The 24,438-nt window shown below is 40.0% G+C and overlaps 1 protein-coding gene across 1 annotated transcript in view; it reads left to right on the top strand.

Moving 5' to 3' along the window:
• The window catches only part of CDHR1 (cadherin related family member 1), a 48,195-nt gene that overhangs the window by 15,533 nt on the left and 8,224 nt on the right, over positions 1 to 24,438 (top strand). The window contains exons 5-14 of the mRNA XM_074231866.1: positions 43 to 132; positions 824 to 910; positions 10,162 to 10,275; positions 14,061 to 14,204; positions 15,422 to 15,500; positions 17,402 to 17,502; positions 19,631 to 19,834; positions 20,137 to 20,289; positions 21,558 to 21,722; positions 22,828 to 22,895. Of these exons, the coding sequence (XP_074087967.1) occupies positions 43 to 132; positions 824 to 910; positions 10,162 to 10,275; positions 14,061 to 14,204; positions 15,422 to 15,500; positions 17,402 to 17,502; positions 19,631 to 19,834; positions 20,137 to 20,289; positions 21,558 to 21,722; positions 22,828 to 22,895 (1,205 nt within the window). The remainder of the gene's footprint in view (positions 1 to 42; positions 133 to 823; positions 911 to 10,161; positions 10,276 to 14,060; positions 14,205 to 15,421; positions 15,501 to 17,401; positions 17,503 to 19,630; positions 19,835 to 20,136; positions 20,290 to 21,557; positions 21,723 to 22,827; positions 22,896 to 24,438) is intronic.

Genomic DNA, 24,438 nt, shown 5'->3' on the forward strand with positions numbered 1-24,438 from the left:
TCAGTATGGCTCCTCAATCCATGTTCTCTCTGCCATCCCCAGGTAGCAGAGAAAGTTCTGATTCTAGTGACTGATGCCAATGATGAAGCCCCACAGTTCGTCAACACACCCTACATTATCCTTGTCCCTGAGGTGAGTAATAAATAATTCACGCAAAGAGAATCAAGCAGTTGAATAAAGGGATTTGGACATACTAACTTGTGCTTTGGCTCTGAACAGGAAAGGGCCTTTGGATTTGAATGGGTTGAGGGATGATTGGAGCAAGCAAAGTAAGGTCCCTCACTCTTTCCCCTTGACAGCTTTTTTCCATACTCTTCTCATTCTTTCATTTTCATTCCCAGTCCCTCACTCATTCCCTTGTTTTTTTTAGCATACTGTTTTTTTAGATTTTTTGCAATCAACAAGGTTAAGTGACTTACCCAAAGTCATACAACTATGTAATTTTTAAGTGTCTGAATCCAGATCTGAGTTGGGCCAGTGCTCTATCCCCTGTACCACCTAGCTACCCCCACTCCTTCCTTTGTGAAGTATTTCTCTTGTCCCTTTTCTTGTTTCCTTTCTTCCCACTTTTTCTTTCTTCTCATTCCCCTGCATTGTAGTCATTCATTATAGATGGATGTCCATAAACATTGGACCTGCTTATCTGTCTTAGCTCTCTTACTTCAGGCCCCCTACCCTTTCAGTCCTTCTTTTAGTCCTTTCTTTTCTCTGTGTCTAATGGAGGTGGGGAAGGGGAAAGACTCTACCCAGCTCTTTCATTACCCAAGGGTTGTTCAGGTGCTGGAACTAAGACCCCAATGTGTTTCTGTGGCCCCTTCTATAGGACACACCTGCAGGGAGCAGCATCTTTAAGGTTCAAGCTGTGGACAGGGATACTGGATCTGGAGGAAGCATCACCTATTTTCTACAGGTAAGACCCTGGGGATGGATCAGAGCCTTGGGCTTAGTCTATTTCTTGGCCTCAATCTCTAATTCTCCCCAAGTAGATGCTTCTCATTTCCAATATTACCAAAGATTCCAGGACTCCTCCCCCTTAGATATATAAGAGAAGATGTGTATCCTTGGAGGCATTACAAGTCATTCAAGGGGAAAGAACATATTGTTTATTAAACTGTTTGACAAATATCATCTCATTTGATCCTCACAACAACTCTAGAAGGAAAATATTGTTGATATCCTCATTTTACATGAAACTGAGTCAGAGGAGAAAAAGTGAGTAAGTTTAAAGTTTAGTCAAACATAAGTCACACAGTCTAGATTTTAACTCAGGTCCTCTTGATTCCAGGCCCAGTATTCTATTCACTGTACCCCCAGTACCTCATAGGGGAATCCAAGAAGTACTGAACTAATCATCGAGAGATCTGTGTTTTGGTTCCATCTCTGACAGACTAGCTACACAAAGGTTAGGAAGTTTCAACTTTGTTGAGCCTTGATGTAAAAGGATGCCATGATGTAAAAGTCTATTATTATGCGAATCTAACATCTAAAATGTTTTAGACTTGATCTTGTATTTAGAAGGTATGTGGTACAGTGATTAGAAAACCAACCTTGAAGGGCATTGGATAGGGCACTGGCCCTGGAGTCAGGAAGTCCTGAGTTCAAATCCAGCTTCAGACACTTAAAATTCCCGAGCTGTGTGATTTTTTGGTCATCACTTAAATTCATTGCCTTACAAAAACCAAAGACAGAGACAGATAGAGATGGGGGAGAGGGGAGGAGGGGAGGAAGGAGAGAAGAAAGAAGAAAGCCATTCTTTTTTCTTGGGGGGGGGTTGCAAAGCAGTCAGGTTAAGTGACTTGTCCAAGATCACACCGTTAGGTAATAATTAAGTGTCTGAGGCTGGATTTGAACTCCTGACTTCAGGGCCGGTGTTCTATCCACTGTACCACCTAGCTGCCCCAAGAAAGCCATTCTTAACATTCTTGGCTTGAGTTGATCTCAATCCCTGCCTCTGACACAACTGACTCAGTGACCCTGAGCAAGTCACTTAACTTTTCAATGCTCTACATAATTCAAAGTCCAGAGAAGGTTCCAACCTGTATTGGCAGAAGTTTTCTCGCCTATAAGTTCCTTCTATTAGTGAAACCACCATTATAGTTTCTATCCCTAAAGTTATGTGGATTTTTGGATCTCTTATTTAACTCCAAACAACTTATTTATAACAATATCTTAGAGAGTTCCCTGACTGGGAGTGGTTGTCAGAGATCACAAAAGAGATATTCTTGTAGTTTGGAGTTCTCAAGGAAGGCTTTTTGGGATAGTTGGGACTTCACCTGGACTTTGAAGGCCAGATGGGACTCAAATAGCCTAGGGAGAGGAATGGCAAAGATTCAGGACATTTGGGAATGGTATGAACCAAGTCATAGAGGTGAGGGTATATACCTCACATGTTCCAAGAAATTAGACAAGAAGCTAGCTCATATAGGAGTTCCCCTTCCCTAAGTAAGACTGGTTCTAGACAGTTCCCATATTCCCTTAAAGCCCTGTATTCCTAATCCCCCTAAAAGAATAATTAGGAAATTTTCTCTGGAGGATCAACTCATTCTTCTTCCAGAAAGAATCCTGCGAAGGGAAAGGATGAGTTGAGGAATTTGGACCCAAATTGGTCTAGACAGCCTCCTAAAGCATACAGAATCACACCCTCCTTCCTTGTTCAATGAATTTGCCTTTATTCCATACCCTTAGTTCATAGTTAGGACAAAAAAATATTGTGAGAAGACCTCCTTGACTGTTACCCTTGTAGAAATCACCAATCCATTCACTGTAGGAAATTATGGAGTGTTTTTGCACTTTAATTTCTTTCAACTTCAATTATTCCCCACTGCTCCTTCCTCCAAATAACAGTCCACTCCTCTTCTGATTTTGGGCTTTAGAGTCATCCAGGAAGAACTTTATAATCTAGCCCCATAAAGTTAAAATTTACATGAAGTTATTTGAAACCCCCACCCCCATTTTCAGTTCTGCCCCCAAATTATGCCTTGTTGATGTACCAACAGGGCCTGAAATTCCCACTATTAATTTCATTCATTTGGATTTGCCCATGGCTCCAACAGAATGCAAATAACTCCCTTGGGAGGGTTAGTATACTAAATCATCAACACTCACTAACAGATTAGCAGAGAGCTGGAGGAAGCCCTAAAGCAATGTGACTCAGGATGGGTAAATGCAAGGGAAAGTCCAAACTGGCTCAGGGTGCTACAATCAGGTCAAGTCAAGGTTCTGATCAGCTAACCTGATCATGGTAGGACTGTGCCATTGACTATTCCTTCCCTTTTTCCCTCCAACACCACAAGCCAAATAATCTTCAAACCAGACCACTGTCTTCTCTGGTCCCAGACAGATCATGATATTTCTTGTCTGTGTGTCTTCAAACCTGCTCCTATTCAATCCACTTCTGAACTATTTTCCTTTCACCTATCTGAATTCTAATCCATCTTTCTTTTTTTATTATTTTATTTATTTATTTGGTCTTTGAAAGGCAATGGATTAAGTGACTTGTCCAAAGTCATGCAACTAGATTAATTATTAAGTATCTAAGGTCGGATTTGAACTCAGGTCCTCCTGACTTCAGGGCCAGTGCTCTTTTCACTGTACCACCTAGCCTCCCCTAGACCATCTTTCAAGATCCAGCTTCAGTACCACTTTCTTGATAAAATTTTCTGTAACTTCCACCTATGATATCATCATAAGGTGTTAGAGGTATCCGGGTACCACCAACCCCTTCATTTCTGAGAAAAAGACACCAAAGCCCAGAAAGATAGAGGGACTTTAAGAGAGATTGTCTGGACTTCTATGTTTAGTTTTCAGTGTCTGGTCGCCTGACTGCCAGTCCAGAGTTCTTTCTGATACATACAGAATCTTAGAATCCTATAATCAGGACCTCTGAGGTTTTCTCAGTCCTTAGTCAATATAAGAATCTCATCCATGTTCTTTCTTCCTAGAGGAATGCAAACACTGTCCAGTTATACCTTGGACTCCCACTGGCACCGTCTGCCAGCTGCCCACCTTCCTGACTAGCTAGCTGTTTTTGCCTTCAGGTGAAAGTATATCCAATTCTACCTCTAAGGCCCCTCTTTGCCTTAGGCAGCCTTTTGAGATGGATTTGGGTAGGCTTTTCTCTGTCAGACATCAAGAGGAAGCATTAAGACAAAAATTATTTGGGACTAAACTACTATATCTGAGAGAATTTGGGGGAAATGGAAAAAAGAAAGAAAGTTGAAGCAGCCTATTCCCAAGTGTTTGTGGCAGGCTAAATAGGGAGGGGAGACGTCTAATCTGCCCAACAGTTTTGCTTTCAGTAATCCCTACTCAGCAATCAAAGCCATTTGGCAATCAAGGGCCTGGGGAGAGGGTGGAGGATAGGGACAGAAATGGGTCAGAGCTGAGTAGTTCAGTGCAGATTAAAGGTAATCCTTTATATGAGTGGAAAGCCAGGCGAGAGACTTTATGAGCCAACGAATATCAGTTTAAAGGCACAGGCCAACATTCTTACTCCCACCAAAAAATTCAATTCAGAGATATTTGTGAGCCCCTACTGTATTTTAATCTCAGCATTATTTTAGATATTGTAGGGAACCATACATTTTAGACATTGTAGGAAACAAAGAATCTAGAAATAAAAGGCAGCAAAAGATAAAAGACTCTAAACAGTCAAAATAGACAAGTTACAAATAAATTTGACTCGGAAAAGGCCATCCATCCTTCACTCAGAACCTATTTACTTTTGCACAGCTCTAACTACTTGGGTAATCTGGCTTCCCAACCCACATAGCAAATAAAAAGCAACGAATATAAAGGATGCCCGCAGGCACCTTAAAGCAGTGAAGGAAAAAGCTAAAAGGCCAACAGGGAGAAAAAAAGGAAGTATAATATAAAAAGATGTCATATGTCTGGGACCCAGTTTGCTACTCTGTAAAATAAGGAGATTGCACTGGGTCAGTCATCCCCAGTCTTTCAAGTATATGGATGGATATTTCAAGGTATATTGTGGACTCTGAAAATGCTAGCGGTATTTGTATCTGTTGAAGGAGTACAAAAAGTGGCACTTTCAAATGAATGTTTTTAAATTAATTTGTACATTGTTCATCATTGCAACAGCCACATATATTTGAAAAATAGTGGATAGAGTGAGGAAGGCCTGAGTTCAAAAGTGGCCTCAGACATTATTTAGCTGGGTGACCCTGGGAAAATCACGTAACCTTCTTTACCTCAGTTTCCTCATCTGTAAAAATGAGTTAGAGAAGGAAGTGGCAATTCACTCTAGAATCTCTGCAAAGAAAACCCCAAATAGGATCAGGAAGAGTCAGACACAAATGAAATGAATTTGTAGTTGGGGGGGGGGGGATATAGTTTTACCACCAGCTGGGTAGACCCAAGCCTCAGGTCAGCATCATAAGAAAGCTTCATAGAAAGCTTTATATAGGGAGAGGAGTCCTTGGACAAATGGGTGAAAGTAACCCATGACTAGACCTAAAAATCTGGGGAGAGGAAACATACCCAGAAGGGAGCGTGAAGAAATGGCATTAGACTAGGTACCCGGTACCACTTCTGCCTGGAATAGTCCTGAGCACCCTCAGTTGAACACACTAGAGTTCTCAACTAGATTCTTCTGGAAACCCAGGTCTTCCATGCAGCCTTTCTGCCATTCACTGCTCTAACCCTGGCTAGGCGGTGTAAGTCCCCTCTGCCCTACTCTACACCAGTGGATCCAGGCAAAGGGCTCTCCAAAGTAGGTGACTGACCCCAGGCCCTTAGGTGGCTCAGTGGACAGATTGCTGACTTTAGAGTCAAGGGATCTGAGTTCCAGTCGTGATTTAGATACTTAATAATCTATGTTCTACAGTCCAAGGACTATTCCCTTTAATTTAGGGGGAAAAAAAACAGATATCTTATTGCCAGATCTTGTTATTTCTTAGAATTTTTGTCTCTTCCTTAAGGATATGATTTCTCTCTCATCACACTCAAATTGGATCAATGTACAACATGGAAACAAAGTAAAGACTCACAGATTGCTTTCCATGGGGGGGGGGGAAGTAAGATGGGGGAAAAATCATAAAACTCAAATAATATCTTTAATAAAAAATAAATAAATTTAAAAAATAATAATCTATGTTCTAATTCTACTCCTATGCTTTTAGCCTAGTAATCAGGCAAGAAAAGATTTCAGTTTCCCAGGGGATTGCAGAGACATTGTGGTACAGTGCATAAGTGAGGATTTGAATTTGAAGTTAAAAAATCCTTAGTTCAAATCTTACTTTCAACATTTACGAAATGCATTTTAGCTATAAACCTCAATTCCTGTCCTAAGGAGAGAATTGATTCCCTGTCCTCATATATGAAGTGAAGAGGTTGGATGGGATAGAGGTAGGACTCAGGAGTTAGGAAGAACTGTGTTGGATTCCCATCAAAGACATTAACTGTCTTACCTTTGATAGTCTCATTAGACTTCTTTGGGCCTCCATTTCCTCAAAATGAGAGTTTGGGACTTGATGACCTATAAGACCCTTTTTTGGTTTCAGATCCCAATATCATGTGCTCTGGTATCCCTAGCCCAGAGCCATTATTTTATGTCCTCTTTCTCTCCTTCCTCTTTTTTCTTAAATTTAGAATGCCAGCACTAACCTTCTCCCCACTTAGGGCACTCCTCTGCTCTTTCTACATTATCTTGGCAGCTAAAGCTTGGTAGAGATATCCTCCTCTCTCTCTCTCTCTCTCTCCAATTTTCTCTGAAATTTTGTGAGTAGCCTTGATCTCAGAAAATGGTCCAATAGCTCATTATCTGTGAGTATGAATGACTGTAATAACTGCCCCCAATTTTTGTGAGACATAGTATTTAGTTGAAAGAAGGTATAGTTATTTATGTATGGAATCAAAAATATGCATTTGTGTGTGTGTGTGTGTGTGTGTGTGTGTGTGTGTGTGTGTGTTTTGAGGGTTTTTTGGCAAGGTAATGAGGTTAAGTGACTTGCCCAAGGTCACATAGCTAAGTGGTTATTAGAAACTGCTCATCTGAGACTGGATTTGAATTCAGGTCCTCCTGACTCCAGGGCCAGTACTCTATCCACTGTGCTACCTAGCTGCTCCAACATGCTTATATATTTTATATAAACATCTGATATCCCAGAAGTTTTAGTGGCATTTTAAAAACTATGTATGGGACATTATACCTGGAGTCAAGAAGACCTGAGACTTTAACTAGCTGTGTGACCCTGGGCAAATCAATTAACCTCTTATTGCTTTGGTTTCCTCATCTGTAAAATGGGGATAACAATTCCGATGTTGTTGTGAGGATCAAATATGATAATGTTTGTAAAGAATTTTACAAATATTATATAAATGCTAGCTACTGTTATTATTATTTTTATCTATTCATAGACTTTTTAGTGACGTCCATAAATTGGAAACTATTCCACTAAATGATCTCTGAGCTCCCTTTTAGTTTTCAAATTGTCTGTGAGAAGGGGGAAAAATCATTCGGAAAAAAAACCAGACTTGTAGTTTCATAATTCTGCCCAGTCTGAGGTCATTTCATGAAGAAACAAATAGTTCTACATATCTCAGTGGGTCCTGAGTTTATATCTATATTTAAGATATTACTTTAATGGATTTTCATTAAAATGGCCTGACATTGAGAAAAACAGTAAAGCAAGTTGTGTTCTCTGTTTAAGCTGGCAAGGGAGCATATGATATATTTTAGAAATGTATAGTTACATGAAGTAATATACAGTTGAAGTACTTTGAAAGGACCATGATTTTATTAGCAGAACATGGATCACTTATGCTTTAAGCCCTATTTTGGTTAGAGTATAAATAAAACAATTTAAAATGTTTCAAAGGTGTGGCCTCTAAAAGAGGGGAAGTTTTTTAACTTCCTGAAAAAAAATAACTCACCAGAATGACAAAAGACAAATGAAAAGAGTGCTGGATCTGTATTCAAAGGACCTGGGTCTCATCTCATCTAAGCTACTTACTTTCTCTATGACCTCAGTTTCTTTACCTGTAAAATGAGAGGACTGGTCAAAATTAGAGATGTCAAACTCACAAGCTGAGATACTACTGGAAAAATTCCAGAAGCAAATTAAAATGCAATTGGGAAATATTTTTTAAAATAAAAAAAATATACAATGCAATATAGATATTAGTGTCTTTCTAAGTCAATATGCAGTCCAGTTTCTATTTGATTTTGACACCACTGGTTTAGAACTTTTCTAAGAAAACCTGTAACCTATGACTAATCCCCTGAGGTTTTTGGATACATGAGGTTTTATTTTGCATGCTTACCTGGTGCCAATTTTCCAAGGGTCTTCTTGGAGAGACAAATACAAAGAATCATCATGCTAGATTTGGAATGAGAGGTTCAAATCCTGACTCTGTCATGTATTAGGTGGATGACCATGGGCAGTCATTTGACCTTAGGCACTTCCTTGGCCTCAGTTTCCACAACTATAAATTGTGAAAATAGAAGATCACTTCCAACTCTCAATCTGTGAGCCAAGGAATATAGAATCCCTATTCTGTAAGAAATCAGAAAGGGAAAATCACCAAAGGCTTGTCCAGGGGAAAAATAGTCAGGCTACATCATTAGCTCACTGACTTTAGTACATGCATTTATTTCTTCAGCAAGACTTTTGCTCTGGGGAAAATGCTTGCCTGGCACCAAGAACAAAAAAAAAAAAAGAAAAGAAAAGAAAAGAAATTTTGGTCTCTCATTTAGTCATCACTGCTAACAGGGTGCAATGGGTGTTGTTTGCTGAATTGTTAAAACCATCAAAAATGGCCGGTGGAATGGACACTATTTATGGCTCTTTATCATGCTTCAATTGTTGCCCTCTGCTCAGTTTAGGACCCAGAAAGAGAAATACATCCAAAAGTGGGGTCTTGAAGTCCTGGATGATTACAGTCCAGGGCATTAGCAGTTGTCTAGAAGGAGGAATCTAGGCTTCAGCTACAAGAGTCAATGGGTCCATGAAGATACATGCAAAACCCTGAATTAAGCAAGAATATAATCTTTGATCCCTGTCTTCAGGCAATTAAAAATCAAATGGGGAATTAAATGCTCGAGAAAAGTTAACAGGCAAGAAAAAGATTGATGTTAAATATCATATTGGTATTTAGATATGTACTTCAGAGGAAGAAAAGAACTTTGGGCTGGAGTGATTAGGGAATACTGCCTGTAGGAGGTGGAATTGTGACAGCAAATCATGTTTTCCATTGTAATTTAAAGAATATATGGACAGAGAGGTGGTGCAATGGATAAAGCAGCAACCCTGGAGACAGGAGTTCAAATCTAACTTCAGACACTTGATATTTACTAGCTGTGTGACCTTGGGTAAGTCACTTAACCCCACTGCCTCAACAAAACCAAAGAGAGAGAGACAGAGACAGAGACAGAGAGAGACAGACAGAGAGAGAGAGAGAGAGAGAGAGAGAGAGAATATATTCTAGCTAAAAGATGTCTTTTAGTTCTAACGCTTACTGATTCTGTAAAGAGAGTATATGAAGATATAAATTAGGAACAATCAATCAACAAGCATTTTTAAAGCCCCCATTAAAAGCCAGAATTATAGGGTCATAGGCTTAAAGCTAGAAGGGATCTTAGAGGCTATTGGGTCTACTCCACTCCCTCATTTTAAAAATGAAGAGACAGGGGTGGCTAGGTGGCGCAGTAGATAAAGCATGGGCCCTGGAGTCAGGAGGACCTGGGTTCAAATCTGATCTCAGACACTTAATAATTACCTAGCTGTGTGGCTTTGGGCAAGCCACTTAACCCCATTTGCCTTGCAAAAAAAAAAAAAAAACCTAAAAAAAAATGAAGAGACAGAGGCCCTGAAAAGTTAAATGATTTGCCTAAGGTCATACAGGTATTAATTGACAGAAATAGTATTTGATCTGGATCTTCTCTTTCTAAATCCATCACACTTTCTGCTGCCCTATACTGTTTGCCAAGCATATTTCTCCTGGCATAGTCCACACTCAGATCAACATGGCCATGTCTTCCCAAGAGGAAACATGTTGGGGTTCGAGTGGCCTTCCTTTTAACTCTATTTTATTGAACTGGATGGGAGGTGAAAGAGTTTCATTGTGGGGACCCTGTCCTCACAAAGGAATATGGTTCAAGCCTCAAAGACTGCATCATTCCCCTCTTCCCACTTCTTGTTACAGAATCTCCACACCAAGTTTTCAATGGACCGCCATAGCGGAGTGCTACGCATTAGAGCTGGAGCCATTCTGGATTATGAGAAGTCAAGAACTCATTTCATCACTGTCATAGCCAAGGTAATACAGGCACTTTCTTTGGAAATCTGAGGTGGCAGCTGTGGGGATCCAGAGCACAGAATAATCTGTGTGCCTACATCTTAGAGGAGGCAGGTAGGACAGGATGGGATGGGAAAAGATCAAAAGGATCATCAAGGTTTTGAAGGATGAGCATTATGGATTGAGGCAGCCCGTATAGCTCTTCTCTTTAAATATTGCTTCCTCATTCAGAATAAAGGAAACATACAAAAAGACATAATGGAATGCATATTGGGTCTGGCGTCTGACACTTGACTACATTTGTGACCTTGTACAAGTCACTTAATCTCTTTGGATATCATTTCCAGGCATGTCAAAGAAGGGTAATAACCAAAATGTCCTCTGAGTCAGCTTCTTGAGTCACCTTCTAGCTCTTGAACTACAATATTATGACCCTTCTTGCTCCCTTTCCTAAAATCAAAAATGGGGAAATACAAGACAAGCATAGTGCAATGGGTTAAGTATGAAAATTGAGAGTCAATGAACTCTACTGTAGTAAGTCTCTATCTAGATCAGGGATCATTAATCTGGAGCCTCAAAAAGAACCCTCAAGATCATCCTATCCAATTTCTTGCTTTTACAGATCTGGAAACAAGTGCAGGAAGATTGAGTGACTCTCTTATAGCTTTAAACACCAGGAGTGAGATTTGAACCAAGGTCTTTTGACCCAGAGTCTTTCTAGTGTAACATACTGCTGACTACAAAGTAAAAGTGTCATTGAGCTACTACTCTTCTAGGAAGCTGGGCAGCATGGTGGCATAGTGGATAGAGCACTGGTCTTGGAGTCAGGAGGAAAGGAGCTCAAATTCAACCTTAGACATTTGCCACTTACTAGCTGTGTGACCTTGGGCAAGTCACTTAACCCTGATTGTCTTGTATCCTGGACCATCTCCAGTCATTCTGATCCCTATCTGGACCCAGATGATTCTGGAGGAGAAAGTGAGTCTGGGGTGACTTAGCACAGCCTCCCTCACTCAAACCCAATTCATTAAAGCCCCCATTATAAGCCAGAATTATAGGGTCATAGACTTAAAGCTAGAAGGGATAGTCATGGCATCTTCTCCCTGATGCTATAGTCTTCTTCAAGAATGAAGGACAAGGGGCAGCTGGGTGGCACCGGCCCTGGAGTCAGGAATACCTAAATTCAAATCCAGCCTCAGACACTTAATAATGACCTAGCTGTGTGGCCTTGGGCAAGCCACTTAACTCCATTTGCCTTGCAAAAACCTTTTTTAAAAAAAGAATGAAGGACAAAACATCAAGGCAGAAAATCTATCTCCCCCCAAAAAGTGTTCCCTCCCTCTCCCCTGGGAAAGGTAAGTTTCCTCACTATCCCTTCTCTGCACAATGTCCATTCCTGTCTAGGTGACTTTACTTTGTACTGTTGTAGAATGGACTTCTAATGTCCTGGAACAAAAAAAGACCTCAGAAATTCTCTAACCACCCCCCATTTTTAAGAGAGGGAATTGAACCTAATTTTGTAACACCAGTTATCCTGCTTTGTGGCAAAAAGTGAAATCCAACATGTCATCCCCTTTGGATGTTTCGTTGCTGTACTATCTAATTCTCCCCAAATTCACTGCTTTTTTTCCTTCTCTCATTTTACTTTCTTTCCCAAAATGATAGAATCAAAGATTTTAGGACTGGAAGGATCTCCAGAAACTATATAGTCCAAACTCTTTCATTTTATAGATGATAACTGAGATCACTTAAGTGATTTGTCCAAGGTCACACAGATAGAAAAGATCAGAGTTAGAGTTTGAGCCCAGGTCCTTCGACTCCAAACTCGAGTGCTCTTTCAATGATATCACCTTACTTCTCTTCTACTTCCCTCTTTCTTACCCATAATATACTCCATATATATACCTCTTTGACACTCTTTATAATACCAATATTCTTTTGGAGATCAAATTTGGTTGTGAGTGAGGAAACACCATGATCTCCAAAGAATCCAATTGTAGGGAACCCAAATAAGTAAGAAATAAATATTAGTGTACATAGGAAGGTTACAGTATGATACTAGGTATGACTTGTTCTTAAGAAGGGATATAAAGAATATCATCCAGTATGATTTTTCTCTCATCACACTCAATTTAGATCATTGTATACCATGGAAACAATGTAAAGACTGATAAATTGCCTTCTCTGGGGGGTGGGGGGTGGGGGGAGGGAAGTAAGATTAGGGGAAAAATTGTAAAACTCAAAATAAATAAAAATCTTCAATGGGAAAAAAATGAATACCATCCAGGAAATGTGTGATTAGGAAAAAGAAGTCAGCCAGTCAAGGAACAAGAGCAAATGATAAAAGGCACAGCCCATCCACAGGCTAAAATGATATTCTTAGAATCAGAAGAAAAAAACAACTCTAGAAAGTGTATGGTATGTCCATTATATATGAGATAAGATTTGTAAACATTAAAATACCATATAAATGCTAGTTATTTTTATTAAAAATATGGACAAAACCATGAGAAGATGAGAAAATATGAATGAGATCAGTAAAATTATCATTGTGGTTGTCGCTGTTTATCCTTCATTCTCAAAGAGGACCATGACATTAGGAGGTGAAATGGATTTAGGTGAAGGAGAGCTGTGCAAAGTCACTAGTCTTCTCCTCCAGAGTCATCTAGGTCCAATGATCAGAGATGGATCAGGACAACTGGAGACGACTTTGGAGGTAATGGGAGACCTTAGCTTTTTTTAAGTTCCGATCTTTAACAGGTTTGACTGCAGTAATGCCTATGCAATGATTAAGGGTAGGTAAAAAAGAAATGAAGCAAAGAATGTCCTCTTTTACCTAGTCAAAAAAATCAATTTGGTAGGGGAAGACCCTCAAGGCTTCTGGTCAAAATAAAAATAATTGCTATTTACATTCACTCTGAGTCAATCAGGCCCAAACAATGACCAAGTGGGGTTTGACCTGGAGCCTATTGTTAGCCCATCAATGAGAGCCAGAGTGGGTAAACCCCAAGATCTCCTGCCAGATTTCAGCAATCACAATTTGTATTCCTTTGGGCAGAGCTCCCGCAATAAGGGTGTGGTACTTTATAAAGGAGGAAGGAAGAGAAAGAAAAGATCTTTGTGGCTACTGATGATGATGATGATGATGATGATGATGATGTTTGTCCTCGTTCTCCAAGATGACCATACATTAGGGACTTGAGCCATAACAAGTTCGTGAACTGGAGTTCAGTGAGGGGGGAGCTATACTAAGTCACCAGCCTCACTTTCTCCTCCAGAGCCATCTGGGTCCAGTGGCCAGATATGAATCAGAATGACTGGAGATGACCATGAATGTGAGGCAGTCAGGGTGAAGTGACTTACCCAAGGTCACTCAGCTAGTAAGTGTCAAATGTCTGAGGTCAGATTTGAAGTCAGGTCCTCCTGACTCCAAGACCAATGTTCTATCTACTACATCACCAAACCATCCCAACTGATAGAAGGAGTACACCCACTAAAGATTAACCAAACATTGAATACTGTCTTCTAATTTATCCATATTCCTTCATTAATGTTTATTTTTTCTTTCCATATAATCCTTACCTAAGCAAAGTCTACCCTTTCCTCAGTACCCAGTTTATACCACCCCCATGAAGTCTCCTCTGACTGTTCCAGCTCTCACTGATATCTGCCCCACTCTCATGATCTCTCAGCATTTATAGGCTTATATAATTAAATACTTAACTATGATGCTCTTTTTTGCTAATTGTCTCATAGTGGAAATTATCTGCCTAACAAAACAGTTCTGATTCTGTCTCTTCCTCCAGGATGGTGGAGGGAAGCTCCGAGGAGATTATGTGATATTCTCAGCCACCACTACCATCACCATCAATGTGGATGATGCCCAGGACACAGATCCCATCTTTGTTGGCACACCATATTATGGATATGTCTATGAGGATTCCCATCCGGTGAGTGAAACTATCTTTTGGAAGGGATACCTGACCCTGGCAAAACTGGTAAGGAATTCAGGTTAGTCTTTAGTTCCCTTTTAACCATCTTTGGAAGACTCAAGCAGACAGTTAAGACCTTCATCAATTCTTTTGAACAATTACATCCTCTATCTGTTGTGGGCAAACTATGTGCTATTCTTATAATCCCCTTGGAAGTTGGTTTGATTTTATGAATAGAGCACAAGATTGACAATACATTATTCATTTATCTGATCTTAAGTCACTTTCTCTGAACTTCAGTCTTTATTTTATGAAATGAGGGTATTGAATTAAATTTTTTTCTAAAGTATTTTCTAATTCTATAATTCTATGGTTATTCCAGCAAAATTACCTGTTTTTTAATTCCTCACCCTCCCAAAATCCTGTTCTGTATTATATAACAATGAGTGGGAAAATGAATAAGAGGAGGGAGAGGAAAGGAAGGAAAAAAGAGAAGGGAAGGGAAAGAAAGGAAAATGGAAGAGAATGAAAGGGAAAGGGAAAGGAAGAAGAAGAAAAGGGGAAGAAAGGTAAAAGAAAGGAAAGAAGAGAAGAGAGGAGAAATTTAAATAAAAGGATGAAAAAAGATAAAGTAAAAGAAAAAACAATTGAATACATTGAACCTATAGAAAAAAAATTAAGGAGAAATATGAAAATCATCTTAAAATATTTGAAGGGCTGCCATGTGGAAGGATTTAATGATTTGGGGATGATTAAAGTAATTTTATTGGACCCAGGATGCAGAAGGAGGTTAAAGAGTAAAAGTTTTCAAGAAATTGATTTTGGTTAAATATTTTAAAAATAAACCTCCCCAAGGATTAGAGCTGTCTCAAATTGGAATGGTCCGATCAGAAGTGTCCTGATCAAGTAGAAATTCAATAAGAGGATGGGCTTTTTAGGAATTTTGTAGAGGAATTCATGCTTCAGATTAAGGTCATGATTCTATAATTCTGTGACAATGGATGAGTAGGAGTCAAAGATTATTCCAGTACTGCAATGATGGAAATGGATTTTATAGTAAGTGGTAAGCAAGATAAGAGTCCATATCCCCTGTATATTGATTATGATAAAGAAAAAGTGATCAGCCTTTTCCTTCTCTTGAGTAGGGATACTCTGGAGATGCCTGTACTGTGGAATTCAAGAATCTCTCTTTCTCTCTCTTTTCATTAATGCAGCTGCTCTCTATTTTCTTCCAGGGGACAGAGATCCTGACAGTGGTTGCTATAGATGGTGATCGGGGTAACTCTAATATGGTGCTCTACAAGCTTGTGAATGGTGAGCTCTGGGAAATGTTTGAAGCATAAATTCTTTGGATTCTAGCTTTCCATTTAAAGAACTGGTATACAAAATTACAAAAACAAGAGCTACACTAGTCCATGGAGCACTAAACTACTCAAAACATTAATTACTATATAGTTTTTTTCCTCAATTCTGGCTTCTTCATACTCAATTCATTATTAAATGCTTACTCCATGACAAGCATCTAAGGACTGAGGATACAAAGACAAAAAATAGACCCTGACTTCAAAGACCTTACAGCCTGTTCTCTTTTCACATTCATATACACATATATTCATATGCCCCAAATTCTCATATTTTTATTCTATAATAATCTCACAATCTCACATAAATCATACCCACTGGCCTTCAATCTAATATAAGCTAATACATTTATTAAGTGTCTATTAATCAGTCATAGAGCTATGAAAATAAAATGAAAAATAGTCCCATCCTCAAATAACTTACATTCTATCCTGTGTTCACATGCACACTCAAAGATTCCTCTTATCAGCATTATAGCATTCATATGCTCATATACAACATAAATACATGAACCTTTCCATACATAAACATACAACAACTTATACCCCCAAATTCTTCTCTTTACACTCACCCAGACACATAAACTATAGTGTTCTATCATACCAGCACCCCCACCACCAATCAATCCTATACCATCCACTTCTCAATTAAGTCTTTGCTTAGGATTCGGCAAGAGTCAAGAGCATCAGAACTCCCAATGATAAGCAAAAGCTCAAGAAGGAAATCTATAAATACAAGTAGACTATTAGAATAAAGTCACTGAGTTCCAAATCCAAGGTTTTTAAAAAGTGCAATTGAAGGATTCTAACTCTGAATTCCCAAGGTTCTTCTATTACAAGATGTCATTAAGGGATTCCACAGAAAGTTGAGGTCAGAAAGTTAGATAGCTCCTATCTAACTGAGGTTCTACAGTTCTGTGATAATGGATGGGTAGGAGTCAAAGATTCCAATGCTACAATAACAGAAATGGGTTTTATAATAAGTGATGATACAAGATAAGAGTCCATATCCTTTCTTTTTTTGTTTCTTTTTGTTTGTTTGTTTGTTTTGCAAGGCAATGGGGTTAAGTGGTTTGCCCAAGGCCACACAGCTAGGCAATTATTAAGTGCCTGAGGATTTGAACCCAGGTACTCCTGACTCCAGGGCAGTGTTCTATCCACTGTGCCACCAAGCCGCCCCTGTCCATATCCTTTCAATATTGACTATGAGCAATAAGAAATGATCAGCTTTTTCCTTCTCTTGAGTAGGGATCATCCAGGGAGGTCGGTACTGTAGAATTCACCAATCTCTCACAAATAGTGGATATAATGTGAAGAACAGCGGGCTTACTCCAAGAAAGCTGACAACTTGGTATCAGTCAACATTGCCCTACATATATACAATACACAACACACACACAATCGTGTTTACTTTTTTCATATACAAGGAAGAAGATAATGATGTTTAGATACTCTGGACACCATGGTTTCTGCCTTTGCCCTTATGTTTGGGGGCTTCTATCTAGTTTTTGTTTTATTTTGGTTTTTAGGGATTTTTTTTTATTTTTTTGCTATTGTTGATTTGTTGGATTTTTTTTTTTGGTGTTTTGTGGGGGGGTGTCCACAAGTGGCCTAATATCATTAATATTATAAATCTGAGCCATGCACACAAGTACAGCCACTGCCATATTATAAAACCCTAAGTTTACAGTCAGCTTGCAGAAGTGGGACCCTGGAATCTCTTCCTGATGAGAATTCTTGAGTTTATTCTAGCATTTGTTCCCCTTATTCTATCCCCTCTTCCCCGTGGAGAACATTAGAATGTCTTCCTCTTGTGACCCTATGGGGAACTATATTCATCTTGTATTGAAATAGGGAGTGACGAAGCCTTCCGGATCAATGAAACCACAGGAGGCATCTCTGTCACAGTGTCCCCTAGCCAACTTAAGAAAGAGGTATACGAGCTGAAAGTACAGGTAAGAACAGAGAATCTCCTCATGAACCTCCTGCTCACTTTAATTGAATTTCTGTTTATGGCTCAGAGACCAGGTTTTAATGATTCTAAGGAACTTGAAGAAGGGTAACCTTATAGGAATGCCAAATGACTCGTCACTTATATAATTTAGGGAACACAGAGAATTTCCCCAACCTATCATAAATGCACAAAATTCTACCACTAGAGATTCTTTCCTTTGGGTACGGTTGATGGGAGGGTAATATTGAATAACTAACTCTGCAAAGCAAATGAATTCAATAATCATAATGACTCCTATTTATCCAATATTTGTGAGAGTTCTTTACAAAATTATGAAGAGGCAGCACAAATATTTTTATAATCCTCTTACAGAGAAGAAAACTGAGACTGAGAGACAAGGAAGTCATCGCCTAGAGTTTACTCAGCTACTCAACTCTGTCTCCCTTTACATGTTATCCCCTGCCCCAGCTAGAAACCAAAAGAGAAAAGCTTCTTTCCATCCTTCCACTAATAGAGGATTTTCCCCTTCAACAGAAGGGTCTTGGAAAGCAGAAAGGAACTGGACACTTAGGGAAAAGCCAGGAAGCAAGAGAGGATACAAGGAAGGGTTTCTTGGAGGCCCTGAGAGCAGACAAAGGTCATAATTTTGCCAAGTACCAATCTTTGTTCAGGGATTCGGGAAGGGCACACCTTTTCCAGAAATGGGTGGGGAACAGCAGCAGGGTGTCCTGTTCTTGCCTGTTGCTACCTAATTAAATATTCCAAGGTTCCCATAAATACCAGAAAGGCTGGCCCTATTCAAGAGCCTGGCTTTGGGGGAACAACCCAATATAATGCAATTAACACCTCTGTGACTTTAACTTTCTATCCCTCTTTCCCAGAAGCTCCTAAAATTTCCCCTTTGTATCCCCCACTCTTTGATAATTAATACCTGTTACCAAGAAAAATTCTTGCTCACTGAGGAATAAATGATGATGAGGTGCAAGCTGTTACCCTTCCCAGGGGTGACCACATATTACCTGGGGTGGAGGTGAGGGGGAATTATATATGAGATATTGAAATTCCTTTTATAGCCTAGAATTTCAGATATTAGATAGTTTGTGGGTAAGAGGGAGAGAGGGGCTTTTAGGATTTTATTAAAAATCAAAACACGTGTCAGTGTCTATTCTGCCTATATATCAAGGAGTTTTGCATACATATTTGTTAATTTGAGGGTAGAAAGAGGGGTGTTGGGAGAGAATTATTTGTGTGACTGATAATATCATAGAGCGCCCACTATCAAACAGCTAATAAGTGGCAGAGTCAGAATTCACACTCAGGTCATCTGACTACAAATTTGGAAGTTTCTCTACCACTGCAAACTGTATCCTGATACTTGTGTGGGTGCCTGTGTATCTAGGAATCTGGAATAATTCATTCTAGATATAAATATAATATGCATTAAGTTCTTACTATGTGATAGACACTTTGCTAAGTCTGAGAATACAATTAAGAGACAATTAAGAGTTATCTGTCCCCATGAAAATGAGTCTAATGGGAAAGCCAACATATATAGGGGAGACCAGCAAAGGGAGTTTGGATTTAGTAACTTGCAAAGATGGTGAGTTATTATATAGAGCAGTAATTTCCAGAAGGAATGCTACCATATTGTTGATTTAATTAGAGAAGGTGGGAGAGGAAGTCAGAGGAGCTGACAAGCAGATGGCATGATAACTGTTTAGCATATGAAGATGAAACATGATCTAGTGTCTGGGGTCAGCTTGCCCCAGCTTGGCCCACTAGCCAGAGTAGACTAATTGAGCCAGTTAACCTAATAACAATTAGTCTCCCATTAACTGGGCTTAGTTCAAGAGAGAGAGAGAGAGTTTCAAGTAATTTAACTCCCCCAAGTCCATAGATTCTGGAGGTCCAGAAGCCTAGAGCTGGCATGGAAGTTACTGGTACAGGGAGAGAGAAGGAGCAGATGGCTAGATGGCCTAGGTGGACAGCTAGATGACTGGATGGAATGTAAAGACAAAGCATATGTCTATTTGTTTAGGCGCAATATATCTATGTGGGTACAAGTTGAAGGTCTATACTGAAGTAGATCTAGCTTGGCAACCCTGAACCCCCAGTGTTCCCTCCTATAGGTGTCAGAGATCAGTTCTAGAGGGATCCTGGAAGCTCAGGCTTCAACTACTGTGATCATCAGGGTAGTTGACCTCAACAACCACCCTCCAACATTTTATGGAGAAAATGGACTCCAGAATACATTTGAACTGACAATGTATGAACACCCATCTGAGGGGGAGATTCTTCGGGGTCTCAAGATCACAGTCAATGACTCTGATCAGGTACGTCCAAATACCTTCTGTCTTCTGGGAGAAAAGTGTGGTTTGGGGGAAAATTCTAGGCAGCCACTACCTATATTAGGGGAGAGAAGTTTGAGTTAGGATATAGAGGGAAGAAGCTGAGCCATTCAATTTCTTTCCCAGAGTTGATATTCAATGAAGCATATGATTTATAGTCTTTAAAAAACAAGTTGAGGAGTCGAGTCCATAATTTTTGTTGCATCTCTTCCCCTCTCCCCAGCTCTTATTCCTGCCCTCTGTTCCCCTGCTTTTGCTACTTCTCCTTTTCTATCTTTTTTTCCAAGGGAGCAAATGCCAAGTTCAACCTAAGGCTTATGGAGGCTGGAGGCATCTTCCGGGTAGTTCCCCAGACTGTCTTAAATGAAGCTCAGGTCACCATCATCGTGGAAAATTCAGCTGCCATTGACTTTGAGAAGTTCAAGTTGTTAACTTTCAAGGTACCAGGAAAGTTTCCAGATGTGGGACTGGAGGAAATTCATTCAGACAAGAAGGAAGGAGCCACTCTGGAGTATGGCTTCCTTTCTCTTTCTCAGTATAATATATAGCAGGTCTCTTCCATTGATGTTCCATCCCTTCCTAATTTGTCCAGAGCTAGACAAATGTCCCACGATCTACACCTCTTCTGATTCTGCTCATCCATTCCTCCTTTGTAATCAAGAGTTGGCAACTTGTTGCAGCTGGAATGTCATTTCTCCATTTCTCCATTCCCCTCCGAGGGATGGCATGTGGCAACTCCCTTTAAAGAAGAGGGAGCAGAGTCATACTAACCACTGATGATTACTCCTCTATTCTCCAGTCAATATTGTTGTGTTTGAGGAATCTCCCTGTTACATTAAGGAATCAGAGGGCCTGAGTTCAAATCCAGACTTTACAGCTTACATGAAAATCACTTCTCTGTGCTTGGTCTTACTTTCCAGATATCTGAAATGAGGGAGTTGGGCTAGAAGGACCTCTTCTGCCCCAAATCTCATGATTCCAAGGTAGATTTCCCAAGGAAGCAAAAAGATAGTAGGAAGCATGGTGACCTTTGGGTATGACCAGCTAACATTTCAATGATCGATTAACACCAAAGAAGGGATTAAATAATTAGTTTGTTCAGCAAAGATTGCTAGAATGGGATATTAGAAAATGATATAGGGAAAGAAATGGATGCTATTAACAAAGGTAGAAAGGCAAAATAGATGTCTCCCCTGAGAGCAGTTAGGTGGCACAGTGGATAGAACACTGGCATTGGAGTTCTTTAACTCCTTTGTCGGGAGTTTGAATCTGGCCTCAGATACTTGACTCCTACTCTTGGCAAGTCACTTAACTCTGATTGCTTTGCATCCAGGGCCCTCACTAGTCATCCTGATCCATATCTGGCCACTGGACAAGATGGCTCTGGAGGAGAAAGTAAGGCTGGTGGCTTAGCACAGCATCCCCTCACTCAAATCCAGTTCATGTGCTTGTACTGACATCACATCCCTGATGTCTAAGTCTTCTTTGAACATGAAGGACAAAAAACATTAGAACTATCCTGACTGTTTTATCGTCATCTGGCATGCCATCTTTGACAGGGTTACAAGGTACACCCAGGGGCTCTCTGCCTTGGGAACACCAAGGTCAAATTTGTTCTATGGCTGCCTCAAGTTTCTTTCTCAGGTTGTGTTTATTGTTTGACAATATTGCTCAAATACCCCCAACCTTCCTCCTCTTTCTTTGTCAGCTTCTGGCTGTGGAAGTGAACACACCTGAGAAATTCAGCTCTACAGCAGACATTGTGATCCATCTCCTGGATACCAATGACAATGTCCCCAAGTTTTCCTCTGACTACTACATTGCCCGGATCCCAGAGAATTCTCCAGGAGGGTCTAATGTGGTGGCTGTCACAGTGAGTTGGGAATAAACCTGAGAGACTAGAGCATGAGAAGAAAAGACTATTACTGAAAGTTGAGGTGCTTGTGGTAAATCGATGGGGGATATGAAGAGTTTATTGTCTAGGGTGGGGGGTGATAAAGTGGAAAGGTGATTCTTGTGAGCTTGGTTTTACCATCGGACAGGCTGGTTTGGGGCTTTAGAAGGTGTTGTCATTAGGGATACCTGGCACAGCATCCCCTCATAGCTTTCTCATAGCTATTTTCTGCTAGGATTCAGGTGACACAGGAAATGGAAAGCAAAGGATGTTTGAGTTAGGAAATGGGAAGAGGCAATACCTTCAAAGCCGCTATTAGTCCCCATGTGGAGAGCTATGTATTTCTCCTTTCTCCCAGCTTCCCAGTCCTGTCTTTGTATATTCAGCAGTATTCTTCTTCCCTCAACTACATCAGGCACTGCACATCAGCTTAAAGAAAAACATCAGACATTAGGGGATCTGCCTCAGATCTCTAGAGAGGGCTCTGACCAATAAGGTGACAGTTCAAGATGGAGAGAGTCAAGAGCAGATGTGATTGTGTTCTGCTTGAATTTTTTTTCCCTTTTGCTTCCTATGGTGAAAGAAATGGGAGAAATGATGACTAAGGCAGCATTTCAAAATCATCCTTCTTAGAGGATCAAGAGATCCTGGAGTTGAATCTAAATCCACTGGCAGACCCCCCAATGGAGAGTCATGACTTCCCTTCTCCCAGTCTATTGCTATTCTGCTCAGATCCCAAATCTGTTGGTCTCACTGATAGCTGAGATCTGTTGGGAGGAACACTGATGGGCTCAGATCAGTTTTCTCATCTGAGAATATTCCAAATCCTCTTGTGAGGCAGTGGAGAGGATATGGCAAGTGTGGAAAAGCTAAGACACTAACCTTCCTAAACTGGTACAGGGGATGAGACATAAAAATGAAAAGATCTTAGTGCCTATTGACATATCTGATAACCGCTTGTCAAGACTGTTATAATGGAAATTAATTCTGGGTAAAAGTTAGACTAGATGACCACTGAAACCTCTTCCATTTCTCAAATTGGACATTTCTATGAATATGAACTCTCTCCAATTCATTTTTCTAGGCAATGGATCCAGATTCAGGACTATGGGGAGAAGTCAAATACTCCATTTATGGGGAAGGAGCAGAGCTGTAAGTATAACTGCGGACCTGAACACAGAATCCAGAAGATTTATTCCAGTGTCTCATGCATCAGCCTAGTGGAAAGGGGGGTTGTTAAAGAAAGGATCAATACCCCTGTCATGGGCTGTGAGGAGTTGAATAGGAAAGGAACATGGGGTAAGAGGAGGGAGAATTGAGAGATGTGAAGGAAAAAGAGGGATGATCAATTATATTTAATAGCAATGGGGGGGGCAAGGCAATGGGGTTAAGTGACTTGCCCAAGGTCACACAGCCGAGTAATTAAGTGTCTGAGACTGGATTTGAATTCAGGTCCTCCTGATTCCAAGGCCTATGCTCTATCCACTGAGCCACCTAGCTGCCCCTACCTGTATCTGTACCCTAGTAGCAAAATTTAAGGTTTACAGTTTATAACATGTTCTCCTCACAACAGCCCTGGGAGATAAGTAGTACAAATAATTTTATTTACATTTTACAGATTTAAAAAATCTGAATGGGAAAGATAACTACCCAAGGCTAATAAGCTAGTGAGTGAAAACAGGATTTGAACCTGCAACTTCTGACCAAATCCAAACCTTTTTCCAAAGCTGGAGGAATTCTTCAAAGACCATTCTTGATAAGATTTCCAGATATGTGGGAAAGCAGAAACTATCTTCCTTGTACACCTGAGATCTTTCTGGGAAGACAGACCAGGAATTGTTTCCTCCTCTCACATAGCAATCAAAAGCAGGGACAACAGTCAGACAGAGACTGAAATCTTAACAAACCACATAATTAAACATCTGACTTCTAACCTTCCAAAAATGCCTCATCTATAAATATAAATAAATTCTTCGCCTTCCTGGAGAAGTCTGGCAGTGCCTGTTTGGAATTTCCTACATTCTCAAGTTTGAGGAAGGAAGGAAACAAACATTTTAAATGTTCCAAACACAATGTTAACTACTTTACAGATATTATCTCATTTGATCCAACAATCCTGGGAGAGCTAATATTATTCCCATTTTGCAGTTGGGGAAACTGAGGCAGGTGGAGGTTAAATGACTTGCCCAAGGCCACAAAGCCATCTGAGGTTGGGTTTGAAGTTGATCTTCCTGACTCTAGCTTTATCCACTTTATCAGCTTTATCCACTTTATCCACCTTATCCACTTTGCAAACAGAGCCCGCAGGTAAAATTATCTAAGACACCTGGTTCTACCCTGCCCAACAATTACTGGCTAACAAACCCACAATGCCATTTAAAAAGATAGTACCCTTTGCTTGGGTTATGATTCTATACTCATTTATACCATATCCTGCTGTTGCTTTGCTACAGTTTAGTGCACTCAATTAAAATGGGGGCCAGGGGGAGGGGGGCTCCTATCATATAATGAGAAGAGAGATAAAGACTCCTCCCACTGAGACCTGAGTTCATCTCAAACCAAAATGTTAAATAGGTAGCAAGAATTATGGTAAAAGAAATGATGAGCATTTGAGGCAGCTGAGTGTTGCTGGAGTTCAAATCCGACCTCAGAAGCTTACTAGTTTTGTGATCTTGGGCAAGTCATTTAATCTCAT

This window comes from Macrotis lagotis, chromosome 4, assembly GCF_037893015.1.
Source record: "Macrotis lagotis isolate mMagLag1 chromosome 4, bilby.v1.9.chrom.fasta, whole genome shotgun sequence".
Classification (NCBI taxonomy): Eukaryota; Metazoa; Chordata; class Mammalia; order Peramelemorphia; family Peramelidae; genus Macrotis; species Macrotis lagotis.